This window comes from Psittacula echo (assembly GCF_963264785.1).
Source record: "Psittacula echo genome assembly, chromosome: Z".
Lineage (NCBI taxonomy): Eukaryota > Metazoa > Chordata > Aves > Psittaciformes > Psittacidae > Psittacula > Psittacula echo.
Window position 1 is genome coordinate 105677890 of NC_137742.1, and position 9627 is coordinate 105687516.

Consider the following 9627-nt stretch of genomic DNA (forward strand, 5'->3'; position numbering starts at 1 on the left):
TGAGCAGCTGAAGGTGAGAATCCCTGGCACAGCCTGGCTTGAAACAGGGTTGGCCCTTTGGGCTTCTGTGGGCAAGGGCAGCTGAGCACAGACTGTGGGAAATCTGCCTTTGCACTAGTATGGGCCAGGGCGCCTTTGCCCTCTCGTCAGTGTAATGCTGTGCCTTGTCCTGTGTTCTACAGGTCAACTTCGCATTACCAGCCCCACACAATTCTGCAGGGCTGTCTCCACCCCACTCTTGCCCAAGGGACAGGAAACAGTGCAAAACAAAGCAAGGATCAGACAACTTTTAAACAAATAAAAGTCTTTTATGTTCTGTAGCAAAATCAGTGCCAAGCACCATATCCTTCCTGGGCCACAAGCTGTAGAGTGCCTCAGAGAGTACAGTGATCAGAGGGGCTGTGCACACTCCTAAGACTCAGCTTCTCCTGAAAGTCTTTAAGGCTCAAAGCAACGGGCACTGCTGCCTTAGAGGCCAAAGCGTGCTGGGGTGCGTCGTGGTGTCATGGGCTCGCCCTGCTCCTTCCGCCCAGGGGTGTAGATTTTAGTAGATCTGCCAGGAGAGAACAAGGGTGATGAGGTGATTAGCGGAATACGTAACCTTTCCCTGCACCACAGCACCCATGAGAAAGTTGGCATGCTCCATGCAGCTCACTACTCCTGCTCTTCAGCAGGCACCCTACAGCCAGGCAGGGCCAGCACCTACCTGGCACTGCCCAGAGGATTGCGGCGCTCCTGCTCCTCCCGGCGGGCACGAAGCTGCTCCTCGGCCAGTGCCATCTCCTCCTCCATGGCAGACACTTCCTCCTTGGCACGGCGGCGGTTCTCCTGGAGCAGGGCAGGGGAGGTCAGGGAGAGGCACAGCTGGTCAGCAGCAGACTCTCTGCAGGCCCACAGGCCTGCACCCTCCATGTCAAAGCACACACATCCTGCTGTAGAGCAGGTATGCAGTGGGCCTGCTGTCTGCCAGCTCATCCTGCACAGGAAACTCACCTGACGTGACTTGCCAGCATGCTTGATACTGTAGAACATGGGGCCCAGCTCTGCCAGCCACTCTCCATCCACAGCAGTGACACACTGCATGTATTCCTGCAGGGACAGAGGAAAGGCCAGAGTAGCAGGATGGCACTCTTGCAGCCTGGGCACCATTTCCAGAGCCATGGCAGCTCCCCCCCTCCCCCAGTTGCTGATGGCACTTCTTATGCTGGGGATACACCCCTTCCAGATCGTTCCTGCCAGCCTCAGAAGCTGCTATGGGCTGGATTTGGTGAAACTGCAAAGAAGTTCAAACTTTTCCCACATAGGTCAGGAAAAGTACTGGGAAAGGAACAAATAGGACTCTGCAGATGACACAGACATGCATAGTTGGTATAGATGAGAAATGCTGATAACTGCCCCTTCGACAACTCCTAGTATCACAGCAAAGCCCTCCCACCTCCCTCATCATGAGAGCACTCATCAGCCTTCTAGCTAGCCCTCAGCTCAAGCTTACCTTGGTGGTCATGACCAATTCATGATACACGATGTAGTCTGGTGTGTAGCCCATGCCAAACAGAGAGCTTGTGGGGTGCAGATGGCAGGGCATGCCCGTACGGATGTTCACATACTCCCCAATGCCCTGCAAAGAGGAGTATCGTCAGCCTCCCAGCTCCCAGACAGGGCTTTTCAGCCTCAGACCAGCAGAGACACCTCTCACCTTAAGCTTTGCAGCTTGATGGAAATACGCAGCACAGATGCACTTCCTGACAACATCCCAGTCGGTACCACAGGATGCCAGGCTCATCCGCTGCTGCACCATGATGTCCTTGAGCTGGGCACGGACCTCCCGCACCTGCAGGGGCGTGTGGCAGTCAGATCCCTCTCCTGTGTAATGCTCCCACCCACAGCCTCGTTGCCACAGCCTTACCTTCCGCATGGCCTTGGCATGGATGAAGTGCTGGTTGCACCACAATGTGGAATAGCTATTGTTCTTCCACTGCAGGTAAACATTCAGGTAAGTCAAGTGATCACTCTCGGGAACAGCAAATTTCTCCCGCACTTGGTCACTCTCCTCCTCTCGGCCCTGAAGGGTGAGAAAAGAACACAGGTTAGTCAAACATCAGGGGAAAGCCCCAGACTGCTGAAAGAACAAACAGGTACCTTAGGCCGATAGAAGATGGCAGGTACAGACAACATGGAGACAATAAGCAAGATCTCAGAGCTGCAACCCATGTCACAGGAGACAATGAGCATTTTGGAGAGTGCAGGATCCAGTGGGAACTCCACCATGAGACGTCCTGTTGAGGTCAGACCACCTACAGGAACAGCACAGGGATCAGCAGCTGGGCAAGGTCCCAGTCCCACGGGCTGACAGGTTGCCCCAGCAGCCAAAATACCTGTGTTATCCAGGGCTCCCAGGATCCACAGCTGGTACATGGAGTTAAGCATGTTGTCTTCAGGGGGCGGATCCATGAAGTGGAACTGCAGCAGGTCCTGCACACCCAGGGACTTGAGCAAAAGCACCACATTGGCAAGGTTGGTGCGCTGGATCTCAGGCACTGTGGTTGTCAGCAGCTCATTCTTGTAGGCACTCTGGGTGTAGAGCCTGGAGAACAGATGCCAAGAGCATGCTCCTCACATTCAGGCCATGGTGTCCATTACTGACTCACCCACCGCTGCCCACCCCAGCCAGCAGGACATCAGAGAGGAACCTCTACCCTGGCCAACATGTGGCCTCCCCAGCACCTAAGGGTACCTAGGCTGCAGCACAGTGCACACTCCTCACAAGCACAGTAATTCCCTGGGCACAGACCAACCTCAAACCAAAGCATTGAGAAAGCTGCTTGGCTTGGCTGTTATCCTCACAGGATCAAGGGCAGAACACCCACAAGTGAAGACAGGCAAGGGAAGAAACTGAAGGATGGCCTTTCATGTGCAGAGGCACTGAGTCCAAAAGAGAAGGGCTCAAGGCCTGCCTACTGCTCTCATATCCCCGGAAGTTCAAGACAACAAACAGCCCCAGTGAGAAAAAAGTATGTATAACCTGATGCCAAGCTGCAGATAGGACAGGAACACCATTATGTGCCTACCTGAAGCAGTGGCCTGGGCCCGTTCGGCCAGCTCGGCCTGCCCTCTGGTTGGCATTAGCTTGACTGATGGGGTAGATCTGCAGTGCATCCATGCCTATACGGGGGTTGAAAACCTGCAGGACATAAGCAGAACAGACTGAAGAAAGAGGAAGGCTGGGTCACTACCCAGTCACAGAACCCCCTCAAACCAAACCCAGAGATGACTGACATACATAGTACAGGAAATCATGGCTTACCTTCAACTTGCAGTAGCCAGAGTCAATCACAAACATGATGCCGTCCACTGTCAGTGAGGTCTCTGCAATGTTAGTGGCAACAATGCACTTCCTGACCCCATCTGGAGCCTGCAAGCATATTGCACGTCAGTCCCATCCCGAGGCAAGGGCCTCTGCCTTGCAGGGAGCATGCAGGGCAGTAATACAGAGCCCAGAAGGACAGGGGTGATTCTTGGAAAGTTGAGGGGGGTACATCCTTTCTCTCACTCTCCACATGCAATAAAAAAGGCATGCCTGCACCTCTCACTACCTCCATAGTCTTCCCTGTATTAGTTTCCCCTGTCTCCACCCCTACCACAGAGCACCCATCAGCACCTTCTGGAAAATCTTGGCCTGCAAGTCCGACGGTAGCTGCGAATAGATAGGCAGAACAGCAAGCGCAGGCGCCTTCTCCAGCTCTTCAAGGTGCTCTATGATTTGCTCTGAGGTCACCTAGGCATAAGAGGGGTGTAACCATAAGATGGGGTGTAACCATAAGATAGGGTGTAACACAACAGGGGTGTAACCATAAACAATAAGGGGGTAGGATAGTGCCTACCCTTCCAGCTCACCTCTATGTCCTCCTGGCCAGGCATGAAGATGAGGATGTCTCCAGGAGCACCAGACAAATGGACCTGCAGGGCTTGTTTCACTGCAGCCTCCACATAATCCTCTTGTGGGGTCTGAAAGGCACACCCAGATTTCAGACATCAATATCTGACCTGCCCCACCCTTTGTGCAAGACTGTATCATAGCACAGCTTCTCTTCTCTATCCTTTGACCACCACAGAGTGCTGTACACCCAAGAATCAACCCCCTTCTGTAACAACAGAACTTTCCTCCGCAACATTGACCATACCTTGCTGAAAAGAATATCAACAGGGAAGGTGCGTCCAGGAATGTGGAAAATGGGAACATTTCCAAAGAAGGAGGCGAACTTATCTGCATCCATGGTGGCTGAGGTGACAACAAGCTTCAAATCTGAACGTCGGGCCACCACCTAGAAAGCAGATGAAACGAACAGTAAGAAAAGGGCCCTTGGGCATGGCTGCAGGATGCTTCCATTGTTACTGAGACAACAGCATAGGACAGAGCTTCTGCTGTACTCTGGAGTCACTGGCTGTTAATGCCAGGGAACACAGATGCAGTTAAGCTTACTTAACTGCACAGAGCAGTTGAGTAAGACCAACCTTGGACCAGGAAGCCTTAAGCCAGCAAAGATCTCTGTACCTAGTGACAGCTAGCCAGCAAGCTTCTGGCAGCACTTCTGGCACTAAGGGAGATTTAACAGCTAATTAAAACTAGGGGTTAGAACCACAGACTAGGATGGTGGAGCAGCAAATGCAGAGATGTGGCAGAGCTGCTTCCTTCTCCCACACCTGGTAGAGAAGGCCTGTCCCTGTCAATACTTTGCATTAAGACCAGCTCATGTCCTCTGTGCTGCTGTTGTCCTGTCCAGGCTCACACATACCTCCCGAAGCAAGCCAAAGAGCACATCAGTATTGAGAGAGCGCTCATGTGCCTCATCCATGATGATAGCACTGTAGTTGTCCAGGTCAGCCTCTCGCAGGGACTCACGAAGAAGGATCCCATCTGTCATGTATTTGATCAATGTGTTCTCAGATGTGCAGTCCTCAAAGCGGATGGCGTAGCCCACCTGGGAGGGTAGAAATACAAGCAGGTCTCCAAACAGTCCCGTGCACTCACTGTCCTCAGCCCACAGCCCCGCACCCACTGCCAGGCTCACCTCCTCCCCAAGCCGCACGCCCATCTCCTCACTGACCCGCTTGGCAACGGACATGGCCGCCACCCTGCGGGGCTGTGTGCAGCCAATCATGCCATAGTCGGTGTACCCATCCTCATGCAGGTACTGCGTCAGCTGTGTCGTCTTCCCGCTCCCCGTCTCCCCCACCACAATCACAATGCTGTTGTCTCTGAAGAAAGGGAAAAAGTATTTCTTCATACACCATAAAGGGCTTTTGCACTCACAGCCCTGGTTGGTCACCCAAGCATCACCCCACCCAGACTGAAGAACTGCCACCAACCACACAAGGCAGCAGGGTTTGTTTCCTGAGGGTGCAGCTTCCAAACAGGCCACATAGCTGGGAGAATTTTTCACTTGGGTTTCTGAGATACAGGTCAATGCCCTGGGAATGCTCTCTGACCAGCTCCCTAGCAGCCATACCTGAGGATGGAGAGCAGCTCCTGCTGCACAGCAAAGATGGGCAGATATTGTCTCTGCTCCAGGATTGATTTCTTCTTGGCAAACTCGCTGCTGGCTTCATTTTTTTCTTTCATGTGTTCAGCAAACTTCTGCTCAGTCCTGAGGAAACAACAGAAGTCCTGAAACTGTTTCTCCACGCACTTTGCTAAGCAAATGGGCCCCATATAGGCCCCATTACTGGCTGAGCAGGAGTAATTCAAAGCAAGCTCATACTTGTAATCCACTTTGCCATCTTCTGTCACCATCTCATCCTTCTCGTCTTCTTTCTTGATCCCCATAATGTCTCCCAGTTTCGTGCCTGCCAGCTCCCAGTGCTTATGCTGAGCCTGTAAGGACAGAGAGCACCATGACTGCCACAGCAAGCACTAACAAATCATTCTTCTCCAATCCTATTCATAAGACTAGGACAGCACGTTAGCCCCACAGTTCTCCAGTGCTGGAACACAGAACACACCCCCCTGATTCCTATACCAAGTCTCCCTCTTCCAAGTGAGCCAAAGCAGGGCTCTTTAGACACTGGTCTGGATACAGAGAGTATCCAGACAGATATGCTGGATACACAATATCCCAGGTCACAAAAATATAAACTCCTTATTATCACTTGCTGCCAAAGCCTATACTCTGCAAAGTCCAAACAAAGGCTGTAAGGCACTATATAACATGTACAGCACGGTAGTAAGCCAAAAGGTCACAGCATACCCTCTTACGCTCCTTTTGCTCTCTGTGCTTGCGCACCAACTGGCTGCCTTTCCGAGCTATGATGGCCAAATCTGAGGTGGCATCCTTGACAGGGATGACTGGCTCTGGCTAGAGGAAAGAGGTATTGCTTCAGCATGAAGAGCTTACACTTCTGGGGCTCCCTGCCACCAGTCTGCAGCCACAGTTTCTACCTGCTTCGTGAAGACAATCCTTCCGTCTAGGAAAGGGGGCACCAGGTTGTGCACTAACAAATGCACTTTAGCTGAGTTATCCTCCTCAAAATCGTCATCTATTTCAATCCGATGAACCACACCACTGGTCAGCATCCGATTTGTCTCCCAGCGCTCGTTATCCTAAGGGAAACAGCATGTTAGAAAGAATATAAAAGCCCCACAGAAAGCCCAAAAGATCACACCAGAGCTTAGGGGTCTGGGACTCACACTGACAATAGGATGAAACTGATGCTTCCAGCCTAGGAAGCCTGAAACCAAGCACCATCTGACAGCAGAGGCTCAGCTTTGCAGCCAGCAACCAGATCTATGGAGGGACAGCAAACCCCACACATTCAGAACAGCCCTTACCTCATTGATCTGCCGCCGCTGCGCTGAGATGCGCGTCTGCCTCTGCTTGTGCAAGTGCTGCTCCCGCTTCTTCACGTACTCCTCGGAGGAGCAGGCCAAGGGATTGTGAAACTCGTCGTAGCCCTCATCCATCATGTACCAGTCCCGGTCAGCTTGCTGGGAGGAGAGAGGCGCGGCTCTGAGCAACTCCGGCCCCCGCAACCGCCCGGGCCAGGCCGGGCGCTGCCGCTGCTCCCGATGTGACCGCCGGGGGGAGCCCGCCCGCAGCTCCCACTGCCAGCCCGCTCGCTCGTCCGCGGCACTCACCCGCTGGTCGTCCTCCCACTGCTGCCGCTCCTCCTCCGTCTCGAAGGCGATGCCCTCCTCCCCGTCTGTGCGCCGCCCTGGAGGGGAGAGCGGGTCAGTACGGCGCCAGTCCGGGCGCGCAGGGGGAAACCCTACCGCACCCAACCTGGTGCTGCGCAGAAGGGAATTTCCAGGGTGTTCCCAGGCAGCTCAGCCCAGGCTCCTCACCTCTCCCTCTGGACAGTCGTGGTGTGGACCCGAGGTGTCGCCGGTCATCAGCCCACTCGTTATATTTGTACGATGGGGTGGGCAATGGTGTCTTATCCGAGTACCTGCTCCTCACAGACCTGGAAAACACCACAATGGAGGAATTGTCGTCCACAGCCAGGCACAACCCTCACATACACCCTCCCCTTTCTGCAACTGACAGCTGAGCCTCAGGCACTGATACCTGTCCCGGTCTCTCCGGTCCGTGTCCCGCTGTGATGATGGCCGGTGGCTGCGCTCCGAGTCTCGAGAGGAAGGCATGGGCGAGGGAGATTCCCACTGTGAGCGGCGAGCACTGCTGGAGCCACTGTCATCCTCCTCCCAGCCAGAGCGAGACGGTGTGGCTGCGTCTAGCAGAGAAGACGGGGCTTGGCACCTGATGTTCAAACAGTGACCACCCCAATGACCAGGAGCCACTGTACACCTTCTAGCAAGGAGCACGCAGAGAGGGTACTCATCTGCCCCTATCTAAAAGAAGGGGCTGGGCCAGCATTCCAAGGAAAATTGCCAAGTGACCACATTTCTATCACACAGACCCAGAACAGACCCCACTGCACAGAGACCAGCCAGATGTTCATAAACATGGCTGGCAGATTGCTTCTGGGCCCAGGTCAGGCTAGGAATTTTAGTTTTGCCCTAACCACAAATGTTAAAAGATACAAGCTTTTTGACCCACACTTGTCCTGACAAAAACAGCAGAAAACATTAACAACAAAAAGAACAAACCCCTTCCTGTTTGGTCTCACATAAGAACTCTGCTGGGTCCCACTCCTACCTTTGGGCCGGTGCCTGGGACTCTCTGGTTCACTCCTCCTGCTGCTACGCTCCGATGAGCTGTCCCTCTCTGACCTGCTGCTGTGACGACTTCTGTCCCGTTCCTCTGCAAAAGGAAAGTGAGATCAGTGGCCAAGTGCACAAAAAGCTTCCCAGATCTGCTGCAGAAACCACCATGAACATTAGCTAAGGACTACAAACAGGCTGAGGGATGAGCCCAAGCCCTAAGCAAGAAGAGGCACGAAGGTCTCAAAGCAGTTACCATGGTGCCGTTTGTGATCATGGTCCCGGTCCCTACTGCGTTCCTTCTTCTGCTGCTTCTCCTCCTTGGAGGAGGCAAAGACGCCATGTACCCGACGGTCCCTTTCACGCTGCCGGCTGCGTTCCCAAAACTCCTCACTGACACCCCCTGTGTAGGAAGGTGATTCCACACAGGTAGAACGGTAATGCCTGGAAAGGCAGAGCAGAGAGAAGAAAAGCTCAAGAGTGCTGAGGAATAGCTGGCCTTCAACTTGACTCACACAACTCTACATCTAATCTCTGCTATAGCAGAAGCTTATAGCTGAAAGTGCTCTCTCCATCCTTTGCTAACAGCACACCACGTCTCTGATGCTCTCACGTGCACTTCTGAACAGGCCGCTGCCTTCAGGCATCAGGAAGCAGGGAATCTCAAAACTAGGATGGCTGGTGATTGCAGGCCTGACAGCACCTACCCGTAACACCCCAGGCAGGGCAGCAGCGAAGAACTTTGCCCAGAGCTCCTCAAACCTACAGAGGTGCCCCCGGTTCTACCCGAGGAAACTCCCCGCCCCGCCGGTCACCGGCGCAGCCCCGCACACGCTGACGGTGCTCACGCTCATTCCCCCAAGGGGATCCGGCAGCCGCGGAGGACCCGGTGCCACCGAGCACCCGCCCCGCAGACCCACCTGTGAACGCCGTGGCTGCTTCGGGTGCTCTCGTCGCCGTCCTCCTCGGCGCTGCCCGCCTCGCCGCGGCTCTCTTCGCGGTCTCTGTGCGAAGCGACCCGGGACCGCTTCCTGCCCGCGTCCTCCTCCCCGCGCTCCCGCCGCTTCTGGGCCGCCAGCACATCCAGGCCCAGCAAGGAGGCCCGTGGTGCCGGCGCCTTGAAGACGTGCTGCTCGGCGGCGGCGCTGCGCTGCCGCAGCACCAGCCCGCCGGCCTCGCCGTCCGGGCTTGTCCCCGCCAGGCGGTGCAGAGACCCCTCGGCCATCGCCATCGCCGCCGATGGACGGGCGGGGGGGATAAGCACCGGAGCTCTGCCCTGCCCTGCTCTTGCCCCTGCTCTTGCCTCTGCCCCTGCCCCTGCCCCTGCCCCTGGCCCCGGCTCTGCCCCTGGCCCCGGCTCTGCCCCTGGCCCCGGCTCTGCCCCTGGCCCCGGCTCTGCCCCTGCCCCCGCCCCCGCCCCTGCCCCTGCCCCCGCCCCTGCCCCTGCCCCCGCCCCTGCCCCCGCCCCT

General features: G+C 55.2%; 1 protein-coding gene across 1 annotated transcript; it reads right to left on the reverse strand.

Annotated features, from left to right (window-relative positions):
- Positions 1-293: 293 nt before the first annotated feature.
- DHX38 (DEAH-box helicase 38) lies at positions 294-9465 on the reverse strand. Its single transcript, XM_080637796.1, has 26 exons — positions 9079-9465; positions 8415-8602; positions 8154-8258; positions 7563-7728; positions 7340-7458; positions 7133-7209; positions 6827-6982; positions 6437-6598; positions 6246-6353; positions 5760-5872; positions 5508-5645; positions 5070-5256; positions 4794-4979; positions 4182-4322; positions 3895-4005; positions 3659-3775; positions 3305-3412; positions 3069-3181; positions 2376-2584; positions 2140-2294; positions 1907-2062; positions 1697-1831; positions 1493-1618; positions 994-1089; positions 707-828; positions 294-553 (listed from the first exon to the last, which is right to left on the reverse strand). The coding sequence occupies exons 1-26, from the start codon at positions 9387-9389 to the stop codon at positions 469-471; spliced, it is 3690 nt and encodes a 1229-aa protein (XP_080493922.1). The 5' UTR covers positions 9390-9465; the 3' UTR covers positions 294-468.
- Between the last annotated feature and the right edge of the window lie 162 nt (positions 9466-9627).